The sequence below is a fragment of the Octodon degus genome, unplaced genomic scaffold (genome assembly GCF_000260255.1).
Source record: "Octodon degus isolate 3935 unplaced genomic scaffold, OctDeg1.0 scaffold00017, whole genome shotgun sequence".
Lineage (NCBI taxonomy): Eukaryota > Metazoa > Chordata > Mammalia > Rodentia > Octodontidae > Octodon > Octodon degus.
This window is the reverse complement of record NW_004524593.1, coordinates 23,864,868-23,877,584: the sequence shown is the minus strand read 5'-3', so window position 1 is coordinate 23,877,584 and position 12,717 is coordinate 23,864,868. Positions and strand designations below refer to the sequence as shown.

The window sequence follows — 12,717 nt, the reverse complement described above, 5'->3', positions numbered from 1 at the left end:
GGCGGGGCCGCCGCCGCCCCGGCGCCCGCCGCCGCCTCCTTGGCCACCCCCGAGCTGGGCAGCGGCCTGAAGAAGAAGAAGCGGCTGTCGCAGTCAGACGAGGACGTCATCCGGCTCATCGGGCAGCACCTGAACGGCCTGGGGCTCAAGTAGGTGCCGCCTGCGGGTCGGGCCGGGGATCCACGGTCGGGCCGGGCCGGGCCGGGCCGGTGCCCCGCGCGATCCGTGCACCTCGAGGCCTGCTCGCCCGCCCGTGAAGACGGGCGCGAGTGCCGGGGAGGGGAAGACCCGGGCCGGAAAAATAATGAACCTCGAAGGATTTGTTTTTCGAGTGTCTCGGAGACATCTTTGTGGGACACCTCCCCACCCCCAGCCGTGACAACAACCCGAGCAAACCGCCAATCAGCTGAGGCAGCCACCTACAAGTGTTTACGGGAGCGCGGAGCTGGGCGCTTTGGGAAGGGGGCCGAATGCGTTTGACGGGGGTAATGAAGTGGGATGCCCTGTGTGTACATAAGGCCTCGCACCAGCTAGGCAGGAGTCCCGGTTTAAAACCGTCCAGATGATTGCCCCTGAAACAGGGACTTCTGATCCAGTGAATCATTTGCTTTGAAATACAGTGTAAGCGGTTTTGTGTCGCTAATATTAAGAGTTAAGGTAGACATTGGCTTTGGCCCCAAACCACTTTTGTGTGTACACACAAAGAAGAACCGAGAGAGTTGGAAGGTGGGTTTGGGGAGCTTGATGGAGGAGCCGCAAAGACGAAGCTGGAAAGAACATGCAACAGTTCCCTCACTTCAGAGTGTGGGTTAAAGAATGTGCAGTGTCGTATTTATGGGTTTGCTGGGGAGTGGGAAAGACAACTCCTTAAAAAGTGGCATAAGTTGCCTCTTAGGTGACTGCTCTCTTTACTTGGGAAGATAGGTAGACCGGAGTAAAGCATTACGTTGAAACCGGCAAGCAAGCCTAGTGAAGGAAGATTCTTAGGTATCAAAATACCAGATAGAAGGAACCTTATTTGATGAATCCTTTTTAAACTGTCAGAGAAATAACGTGGCAGAGAGATTCACTTCATTCCCTGAGGAAAAGGATTAGGGTGAAAACAGATTTTGTAAATGCTAGCAGAACATGTTACTGAGACAAGAAGCAAGCTGACAGCCGCAGGAGGAAATAACTCGTGACTGTTTGGAACCTGCACCTTAGTAAATTTGCTATTTTTAGTTGAGAGAGAAAGGAAATGGTTTTTGATGCTAGATTTATTTTGAAGATCTAAAAAAAAAAGATTGATCTAATAGAATTCGTATGTGTAAACATCTAGCCAGAAGGCTGTACCTGACCTAGGTCATACGTCACTTTGGTGTGGAGATAAGGATTTTACCTTTCATTATGTAGTGCCATGGGTAGTTTGGTTTTTGTTTTGTTTTTCCCAGTTAATTTGACTAAGATACATTTTTGGAAGTTTTGTACTTCATTACATTTCTGACATACTGAATAGCAAAAGTAGGAAAAATAATTTGATTCTGGTTTCAGGAAGTTTTCAGCCTGAACAGGAATAAATGTAGTTGGCACTTAAGTTTATTTCAGTAAATTAAAGCCTTTTTTTCCCTTCACCATGAGGTGAGTTTAAAAACTTTGCAACTGTTTAGTTAGACGATAGTTTATTTGGAAGAAGACTAAGAGTGGGAAGTCGGTCGGGCCTTTTTCACACTGTATCTCTCCCGCAGCCAGACTGTTGATCTCCTCATGCAAGAGTCAGGGTGTCGTTTAGAACATCCTTCTGCCACCAAATTCCGCAATCATGTCATGGAAGGAGACTGGGATAAGGTAAAGTAGGGCGCACAGAGCCGTGTGACTGCTGCTAAAGTTGTATGTTGGTTGTGCATTCGGTGACATCTCTTTTTGTTTCACACCAATTTTTGCAGGCAGAAAATGACCTGAATGAACTAAAGCCTTTAGTGCATTCTCCTCATGCTATTGTGGTAAGAGGCGCACTTGAAATCTCTCAAACGTTGTTGGGAATAATTGTGGTAAATACACTTTTGTTCTTAGTTTCACATTTACGCTTATTTTAATAGGTTATTGATAACTCTAGGCATCCTTCTGTTATAAAGGATAAGACTTGAAAGTAGTTAAATTTCGTATAATTAAATTTGTGCTCTACAATTGTTTTAAAGTATGTTTTATGTTTTTAATATATTTAGTAAATGTGTCCCATGAATCTAGTTTGTGAGTTAAGCTCTACAGAGATTGTATTGAAAGATCTTCCAGCTTTTGGTGCTGTTAATGATCTTTTATACTTGTAAATAAGTTATATTTCATATTAATCAGAATATTGTGTTGTCTAAAGAGAAACGGTATCACATATTTGCACAGCCCTAATGGCACTGGCATGTGAATGCCCCTTTGAATCCTCGGAGACACAGTTGGCTCAAGCCAACACCAGTTGGTGCTTGCTGTTTTCCGCCCTTGTGCTCCAACTGTGTGGGTGACAGTGTCAGTGTGCGTGGTGTGTGTCACTGTGGGAGAGTATGCAGATTCGACCCTGGGCCCTGCTTACCTGTCTGGCTTCCCTGACAAGATCAATTTCAGCATTTAACTTGTCAGTGTTTGTTGATGTATTTTTTATACTGATGGGCTTTAGTGCTCCAGATGTTGGTGAGGGAAAGGAGGGGGGTCTTGTTTCCAAGTGCTGGTGCTCAGAAACCATGAAGAATCAGCTGCTGGCTGCTGGCTTTTTAACTTATAGCTGATTCATTTCTTGTCAGAAGCAATTTCCTGTCCGGTGGGGGAGGGAAAAAAGGCGAATAGGAAGTGAAGTAGGGAAGCCAGCTGTTTGTTAAATATTAGTAAATGACTGTTAACATTTTGGAGAGAGGTGTGTGTGTGCGTGTTTTCTTAAATTGGGTCAAACATTAATCTTTTCTACCTTTGCCTGTAAACTTTAAAAAAACCTGTTTTTTTTCTTTTGAAAAATCTTATTACAAAGGAATTCTCAAATTTTAGTATGAATCTATATGAAAGTGTAATCTTAAAAATACAATCCTTCAGGTGAATTAAAATTAAAGCACTGTGTAAACAGAATGAAGGAGTTGTAGATAATGAGGAATTCTTTCCTTTTACTCTCTGTTCAGTCTATCTAAAAACAAGATGAAAATGAGGTCCTAGTGAGCCTCACAAGATTCCAACTTATATTTTACTTTAAGCATGGGCAAATCAATTTTTTTGATGGAACCAGGAATTGAACTCAGGCCCTTGTGCTTGCCAGGCAAGCGCTTATTCTACTGAGCTCTCTCCCCAACCCCAACTTTTAAAGATTCAAGTTCTGCTTTTTATTTTTAAGTTGCTTTTCACCTACCTAAGTGTGTGTGTTCGTGTTTATTCCTCTTCGCACCTCATATTCAGAAGATAATCTAGTGTAAGTTAATCTTACATTTGTAATAATACCTTAAAAGACTAGTTTTTTAACATAATTATTTTAATTGTATGCTCAGACTCATTTGATGACTTAAGTCTAGACTAAAATTTGTTTTTAAACCTGAATGTTTTATTGATCCAGTTTATTCCCCTCCCTGCATTGCCCCTTCCCATTTTTTAAATGTTACCAAATGGTACCATGAGTAGCAGAAGTTGCTCTGGACTCTTTGAAGCTGAATTCATGAATCATTAAGTAAAATGAATCTTAGGAGCCATGGTTTAAATATAATTCGTGTCCTTTTTGCTTTAAGTCATTAAATTGGTACAACTTGTCTTACAAGCTTACTGTAGAGTTAGAACCACTGCTAAGTTAGATAGGAGGCTACCTCAACAGTTAGGCTTTCTGTGTATCGAAGTTCGTGACTTTGGCTTGTACATTAAAGTTCAGTCTAAGGGTTTGGGGCTCTAGCCCAGTGGTAGAGAGGACCTTGCTTAGTGTGAAGAAGGCCCTGGGTAAAATCAGTCTGTTAACAAGAGAGAAAAAATAAGTCTAAACTTAGGGAGAGATGAAGGGCCTGACAACAGTGTGAAGCTGTTGTTCAAGCCATTATAGTCAGTTAGCAATTTCAGGGGTTTTTAGATGTTTAAAAGAAAGAAGGAAGTATTTCTGGGTCCAGAAATACAAAAAACTCAAGGGAAACCAGAGTTTTAAGTGGAAGCGAGAAAAGATGAGCGGGGAGTTGTATTTCCTCACCTTTCTTTTGTCTGCCCTCCATGGGCTCTATAGAAAGTCAGGGCACGTCCTGTCCTCATCTACGCAAGCTTCATTTTTGCCTGAATTTTAAAGTCTTTTACAGAAATAGTTAATACCATTTGTGAATTATAAGGTCTTTATTATTTTGAGGTTATACTTTTGTGTTTTAAATTTTGGAAGGTAAAATACAATTTTACTGCTTGTTATTTGTGAAGTGATTCTTAGGCTACACATTTCTGTCTCTTAACCAGATCTCTACCTGTTTGGCTAATGTTCTACACAATAGTAAGATTCAGTATCTGTCTGAAGCTAGTCTTTGTTTTAATCTGGTTAAAATGACTCATAGAGAAATGTTGTGCTGCTTTTATAGCATTCCTTGTATATACAGAAAGGTGTGCGTGTTGGCATTTCTCAAGGTTTTAATCTGCCTTCCTCTCCCGCCCTGCCTCTGCACCTAAGATGTGCGTGGCTTCCTCTCTCAAGCTTTTGCTAGGAAAATTAGGAGGAAGCAGCACTTAGGGCACTGGCCCTAAACACCCTGGAAGGGGGAGGCATTCGCCCTTATAACTAATAAACACATAAATGACTTGCCCCAAGTTTAAAAAAAAGCCCTCTATTCCCAATTGCTAAGAAGATTTAGTAAATAAATAAAATTGCATGCTGACCAGTTTCATGTGATATTTAAATGCAACAGTTCTACAACTAGATAGGATTCTCAAGTTTGAATATAAAATACATTGGATTAAGCAAAACTTTTAACATAGTATTGATTATGGAAACATGAGCTCTTCATTTTATAAAGAGGTGAATTTTTTTCAGAAGATAAAATGGTCAGAACATCCAGAAAAAATTCACATTGTTTGTTTCAAGCTCTTTAGTTCTTTGCTTTTTATAACCTGCTGAACATTGGGGTAATTCTTTATTTGACACATAAAGATGAACTGTAGGGTACATGTACAACAAAATATTTTAAAAAGGCATCTTGGTGACTTTCAGTCTGTTGCTGAAGCATTCCTAAATCAATCTTAGTGTAAAATTTGGTGTGATTTTCCTAGAGTTACAAGAGCTTGTCTGTGAAACTTTAGATTATTATAAGACATGAAGAACATGTCTTATGAAGGATATTTAAATATTTGCCTAACTTTTATGCATTTGTTTGTTATTCTTATTTCCAGAAAGTTTTATAAGCTTGTATTTTGCCTTAAGTGCTCCTTAATAAAAAAACTTTGTAAAGCAGATCATTATAACCTTATCTCTGTAAAAACATACTGTTTACCATATTGTGGCAACAAATTTCTAATGATTTTAAAGTAAGCATCTAACAGATAAGCACTGTAATTAGTTTTTTATTCTAAATGGACTTGAAATCCTTACCAGTGTATGCCTTAGCTTAGGGTCTTTAAATATGATCAGCATTTCTTACCTAATTTTCTGCCTATGTCAGTTGGCTTGCTGTAGCACAAGTAACAAATTTGATAAAAGCATCCCTCCAGAGTGTCCTTAAAGGTTTAAAGAAGTCCAAGATACATTTACATCTCTCCTCCAGAAAAAAACCTTAAGACTCTGATGATCACTTTTCAATTTAAAAGCATGATAAAGTGACATTAAAAAATACTAAAGTGGGCTGGTGAGATGGCTCAGTGGTCTAAAGCACCTACTTAGAACAAGCTTAGCAAAGCACAGGGACCAGGGTTCAATCCCCCAGCACCACATGCCAGCCAAGCCCTGCCCCCTGGTGGGCTGAGCTGGCCACACACACACACACACACACACATACACACACACAAATAAATAAATAAATTTTTAAAAAGTACTAAAGCTAGTTCATTTTGGGGAGATAACTAAATATAAAAGTGCCTCACAATAAACCAGAGTACTTTGCCAGGAAGATGGCTCAGTAGAATAAGCGCTTCCTGGAAGGCACAAGGGCCTGAGTTCAATCTCCGGTTCCACCAAAAAATAAAAAAATAAGCCAGAGTGCTTTATGAGGGGTGGATGAGCTGATAACTGCTTTGTATCAGTGATGTATTTGTTGCAAATATGCATGCTTTTAAACACTGAGCCTTCTTAAAAGATCTTCAGGCTCATCCTTCTAATGTCAGCAGCCCTTTGTGGCTACCTAGAAGACAGTGTGCCAGCTTCTCTAGTCTATTTGTTTTATGACTATTACTCAGGATAAGCTAAAATCTAGAACTTTTATCTTTTACCCAAGAGTGTCTAGTTCTGCGTTCTGGCCTACCCTTGGTCCCTCTTCACATTGTGGCTTTTTTGTTTGCTTTGATTTTTTTTTTTTTTTTTTTTATTGTTGTTGTTCCTTTGGTGGTGGGTTTTGTGTATGCTGGGCAATGTTCTACCACTGAGCTACACACTTAGCCCATGTATTGTGGCTTTTAAATAATTCTCCCATTAATTGTTTTTTCTCCAATATTTAAAAAAAAAATGTTGCATAAAATTTGTTGCTGCCCCAATGTAAAAGACATTTTGAAACAATTTTGAGGTACTGCATTTCTCTTAAGCACCCACACTCTGTTCTTCAGTGCATCCTAAATCTACCTTTAATAAGTCCTTTCCATGTCTCTTTAAAAAAATTTTTTTTGAGATACTTGGAATTGTTCTAAATGTTCATAAATTCTAGGATACTATTTTGAGAGCAAAATTCACTTTTTCTTGTATTGATGATGCCTTGGTCACTAATGAGCTTGACAGATTTTGCGCTTTAATATTAAGATGTAGGGTTGAGTAAAACCACTTTTAATCTGTTAAAATTCTTTTAAACCGAAATATTTTAGTGATCTTGAAGCTTTGTAAATCATTTTCAAAGGGCATAGTAGAATGGTTTCTACTGTTCTGTTTAGGCACAAACATTTTCTGAAACTACCATCAACTTTTTTCCCCTGACTGCTGCTTTCTGTCATGTCAGAGGATGAAGTTTCTGCTGCTGCAGCAGAAGTATCTGGAATACCTGGAGGATGGCAAGGTGCTGGAGGCACTTCAGGTTCTGCGCTGTGAACTGACGCCCCTGAAGTACAACACAGAACGCATCCATGTTCTTAGTGGGTAAGGAAACCAAGGCTGCAGACCCTGGGCGGATGATGAGGTTATTTTTAGAGACCATCACTTGCCACCATTACATTTCTTTAACATTTTTCCCAGATAGAAACACTTGAATGTTACGAGGTTCTTTTTTAATGTTAGTCTAGGTAAATTCACTGATGTATATGCAATCTGATTTTTGTCATCTTGGAAAGCTCTTCAAGTTAATAAAATGGCCACATGTACCAGGTTCCTGCAAGCATGTCACATAAACAGCATCATTTCATCTTCATGTCACTCCTTTTACAGTCCAGGTACCCAGGGCTTGGTCCTAGGCCCTGTCATTTTTCTGTCTGTACCCTTCCCTAGGTAATCTCACTCAATATCATGCCTTCCCAGATTCTGCATGCCAGAGGCTTGCTAGTCCACCTTCTCATCTTGACTTAAAACTCCCAACTCCCACTTTTGTATCTCCTCCCCCTTCTCCACCCAGCTGGGCCAGTGTTAATGAATGACAAGTGCTACTCGGTTGCTCACACACAAAGCCTAAGCCTTGTCTTGTGACACTCGGGCCTGGCTCCAGAAACATCCCAGGTGTGCCTTCTTTCTGTCTCCGCCGTTTCCACGCTTGTTAAGCCGCTGAACTTCTAGAATATTACAGTGATTTCCGGGCATATTGTACTGACTTCAGCTCTATTCCTTCAACAATGCTTATTTCACAGTGACCAGAAAAATACATAATTAAATCATAAATTAAGTCACTTTACTCCCTTGCTTAAAATATTCCACTACCTTTTTAGTACATTTAAAATAAGCCCAAAATCTCTGCTTAAGCCTATAGGAACCTCCATCCTTTCCTGCTCTTTCCTCAGTGTGATCCTCTATAGTGACACTAATCACTGTCTCTTCACTTGCAAACTCTTCAGGGTTTTACACTGATTGACCCTGTCTCAAGTCACTTCCCTAGTCCCCGGCTATTAGTTGCTAGGTCCCAGCTAAGTATGCTGTCTTGAGGCTAGCTTATGTCACGTAACTGCTTTTCATTTTTTTCCTTAGTAGCATTTTTCACTACATGATAGGAGCCCAACATGTGCAGCAATACTAACACATAAGGAGTGTTTACAGACAGAACAAGGGGCAAAAGAATGGGACCAAACAAGGTAGAGGATCCATCTTGCGGATAGGGAAACTTGAGCCTCAAGTGAAGTGACTGTCCCAGTGAAATAACTAATTTTGTATGAACTTGAGGTTTTTGTTTTCTGAAATTGAAGAATAAATTTGAGAACAAAAGGAAGAATCCAGGGGAATATTGATGGAATATTTTAAGATAAGAAACTCGTGGTGGATACTAGGATGGGAAAGAAGTCCAGTGTGCTATCTGTTTTAGCCTCATGGCAGGATGGGGAGCTTGTTTAAAAGAAGATAAGTTTAAAAAGAAATTATTTTGCCTTTTAAAATGCTTTTCAAGTCCACCCTAGGTGGAGAAGATCTCTCAACTAATTTTGTCTATGTTCTTTTTGGGTGGAAAGGTCCTTATCTTCCCTTCAGAACTCAACCTTTTATCCTTTTTTTATTTTTGTTTTTTAAATATGTTTACACCTAACCTGATACATATCTTTTTTCTTTTTTTTTACGGTACTGGGGATTGAACTCAGGACCCTGTGCTTGCCAGGCAAGTGCTTATTCTACTGCGCTCTCCCTGGCCCTGATACATACCTTTTTGAGGTACTGGGATTGAACTCAGGATCTTGCGCTTGCCAGGCAGGCACTTATTCTACTGAGCTAGTTCCCTGGCCCTTCTGATACATACCCTTTTATTTGACCCTGTTTTAGACTTTTCTTCTGGCCCACTTGAACTAAACTAAGCTGCTACACCAGGATGAGCCTAGTTTGATTGCCAAGTCATTGGTCTTGAAACAGTAAATTCTGCTCCTTGCTTTGTTGTCATTATCTTTTTGTACGTTATCTGATTTATTTATCACTTAAATATCATTGACATGAAGGAGAGGAGTCTGGTAACAGATCATACGTAGTTTTTATTGTGAAGCGAATTTTATGCCCTACCAAGTTTACCTCCTAAATTTTTCACATGAGGGAAATGTCCTAGGGGTGGCAAGACATGTAGCTGGGATTCAATCCTGTGGATTCTGCCTGTCAGTCCAGTGTCTTGCTGCATGTGGTGGTGCACGCCTATAATCCCAGCACTTGGGAGGCTGAGGCAGGAGGATCCTTGAATTGAAGGCCAGCCTGGGCTGTGAGGTGAGCTCAAGGCCAGCCTGAATTGCATAGTAAGACCCTGTCTCAAAACAGAAAAAGCAGTGTTTTCTCAGTTATACCTTGTGACTTCCCATAAACAAAAAATAGTATTAATAACCTCATGTTTAACATTATGTATTTTCAAAAGAACACAGTAGTAATTGTTGTTACTGCAGAATTTAAAATTAAGCAGATTGCCCAAACCACAATAATTCTCCCACAAAGTTACTTAGAAACATGTTTTCATGCTATTTACATCCCTATAAGGACTTTGAGTATAATTTTTTTTCTTTTTTGAGGATAATTTTTTACGCTATATATTTTTAATACTTTTTGCCCACCAAGGAACTATTTCTATATCAATTGGGAAGGAAACATGTAATTTTACTGCTGGGATAAGAAGCTATTTGGATTCTAAATGAAATGCAGTTTTGCTGTTAGGAAATGGAGAGCAGGTCCCAGAACTCTTAAGAAGCTGAAGCAAGAAGATCAAAAGTTTGAGTGCATGTGGGCATTGTAGTGTTTTAGTAGAATACTGAATGTAGCTCACTCAGTACGAAGGTCCTGGGCTTAATCGCCAGTGCTGGAGAAAAAAAAGCAAGAAAGGAAGGAAGGGAGAGGGGCAGTGTTGATGTTGACCCAGCACTTTCTGATACTCGTGTCGTCATTCCTGGAATGCGCTGTCTTGCAAGCAGCAGAGTGAGCACTCCCGGTGCTTCCTTCCCCTTGGTCTCCTTACACATGAGGAGGACACAGCTGTCTAATCGGGACCGCATGGCAGCGGAAGGTCCCCAGCCAGGTCTGGTCTCCCCGTTGGAAAGCTGCCCTTCATTTGTCACTATTAAGTCACATCCCCCGAGAAATGGAGAACCAGCCTTAGGGTTGTGTTCGCTGGGTTCTCGAGAATCCATGAATTTTTCTGCACATACAGTAACTAATAAATTTCATGCTCTGGGATCTCAGTACCTTAACAAAATGACATCAGATATTATAAGTTTATACCGTGTTTTGGGTGGTATTTGTGATAAGCTCTGGAAGCATGTTGCTTTTGTTCCACTTACTATAATTATCTAAGGGGCTTCTTTTGAGTTACTATTGAGCAGTTAGCGCAGTGGTGAAGAGCAAGTTCTGCAGCTAGAATAGCCCTGTTCCCTCACCTTGCTACCCCTTCTAGCCTAGTTACCTACGCTTTCAGTAGCTGCGCGTCCTCACTTACAGAAACAGTAATAACACCATAGGGCTAATCCACGTAGGGTCGTTACTAACATTCAGTGAGGTATTTATGGTGAGGGCTTACACTGGAGCCCAGCGTAGCATAGGAGCTGCGTGCATAGGAGCTGCAACCAGAAGAATGTATTCTGTGGATATCAGTAGTATTGGATACTTAGCTGTTACTGTCACATTTTAGTAATTTTATACAGGTGTTTGGTTATGTTAATAAATTGAGTCCACTGTAGAAACTTCTTCTTGGTACTTGTTAACTAGGACAGTATAGTCAAAATGCAGTATTGCAGTTATGTTCCAAAGAAATGGGTTTGATACTTGCTCTTTTCTCATTAGGTATCTGATGTGTAGCCATGCAGAAGACCTGCGAGCAAAAGCGGAATGGGAAGGCAAAGGGACAGCTTCCCGATCAAAACTATTGGACAAACTTCAGAGTAAGAGTCTGATTTTTTTGTGGTACTTGGGATTGAATCCAGAGCTTTTGTAATAAGCTACAAACCTCCCTCACTTTTTAATTTTGAAAGAAGGTCCCACTAAGTTGTCCAGGCTGAGCTTGAACTTGGTGAGCCTTGGTGAGTGCCGAGATAACAGGCATATGCCACCACGCCCAGTCAAGAGTCTGAACTTTTGATGGTTATTTCTCTTAGGTTAGAAATAGTTAGTATGGGTAAGTTAGAAGGTCGTGTCTCTAGTGTACTGTCATTGAGTTGTTGTAGAAGGGAGCTCCATTAACCTTCGAAACCAAAGATTTCCCAATTGTGCCATTGGGCTTGAGTGTGAAAGGCACAGTCCCCGGGAAGTCCTTGTGTTCGAGTCAGTGCAAGTACTCTGAAGGTTCCCTTGATAGCAGAAGTGCTGTGGTGAAGAGTAAATAATATGTAAACCAAACTTCAAGCCACAAGCGTTTTAAAATTTTGTTGATTTCAGTGGTAAGGCCCAGATTTCCTTGGGTAAAATGTTTTATTTTTCTCTTCTTACCTGACTTCCAGATTGCAGTGGGAGTTTCATTTTTGCCAAATCCTTATGTGAAAGGTGTTTTCCTTTCTGCTGTATTATGTAGTTTTAATGCTGAAGTAGGAATTTTAAGACTCAAATACAATGTTAGGATATATATGAAGCATTGTAAGATTGGAATTGAACACTATTCAATAGCAAAATATTAGCAACTCTCTGAATTTCTATGATGTACTTGGCAGTAGGAGCCATTTGATGGGAACTGGAGCTTACAGCATTTTAGTTTGTTCCTTGTTAAGTGGATATTGTTTTTATACCTGGCTTCCCACTGATACATAATCTCTGTCAGGTATTTTTATCATCATCTACTTTTTTACCAGGGGGCAGGGGCTTTCTATTGGTTTTCCTAGAAAAACCCACATGCAAAATACTGACCTTGCAGATATATATAAGTATATAGCCCTGTTCTCAATGTAGCTTTTTCATGGATACATCCCCTACAACTCTTCTGTTGAGGCACCAGTTACATGAGGCAGGGACAAATGCAGCAGAAGATGAGCAAATGTCTTCAATAAAAGTTTACAGTTTATTATTGTTTTTATTTCTCTTTTTAAAAATATCTCCTATTAAAGCCTATTTACCACCGTCAGTGATGCTTCCCCCACGGCGTTTACAGACTCTCCTGCGACAGGCAGTGGAACTGCAAAGGGACCGGTGCCTGTACCATAACACCAAGCTCGACAGCAACCTCGATTCTGTGTCTCTCCTCATAGATCATGTCTGCAGTAGGTAAGAGGAAACCTCCTTGATGTTTTGAAATAGGTTCACATTTTATAGGTATAATTCTGAACTTTTATTAGAAGGGTTTTTGTGTTTGGGGGGGGTTTGTAAAGTTTTACCTTATAGCTAAGTATGATTCACATCTGATAGCATTTGTTGACAAGTAGACTTACAGTTACTAAAATTAGAAGATCTTATACGTGTCTGTAGAGTAAGTTGTGGTGGGAACTAGAGCTCAAGACCTGGTTTTTATTTTCTGTCAGTGGGTTTGGTTTGTCATTTTCCTTTTTTTTTTTTTTCCC

The 12,717-nt window shown here is 40.1% G+C and overlaps 1 protein-coding gene across 2 annotated transcripts in view; it reads left to right on the top strand.

Annotated features, from left to right (window-relative positions):
• Positions 1 to 6: 6 nt before the first annotated feature.
• Wdr26 (WD repeat domain 26) overlaps positions 7 to 12,717 on the top strand; it is a 42,744-nt gene continuing 30,033 nt past the window's right edge. The window contains exons 1-6 of one of the 2 annotated variants that reach the window (XM_004626896.2): positions 7 to 149; positions 1,725 to 1,824; positions 1,923 to 1,979; positions 7,089 to 7,225; positions 11,018 to 11,115; positions 12,268 to 12,424. In XM_004626896.2, the coding sequence (XP_004626953.1) occupies positions 1,744 to 1,824; positions 1,923 to 1,979; positions 7,089 to 7,225; positions 11,018 to 11,115; positions 12,268 to 12,424 (530 nt within the window). In that variant the 5' untranslated portion in view covers positions 7 to 149; positions 1,725 to 1,743. Of the gene's footprint in view, positions 150 to 1,724; positions 1,825 to 1,922; positions 2,028 to 7,088; positions 7,226 to 11,017; positions 11,116 to 12,267; positions 12,425 to 12,717 lie in introns of both variants that reach the window. The other variant, XM_004626895.2, reaches the window with a different exon arrangement.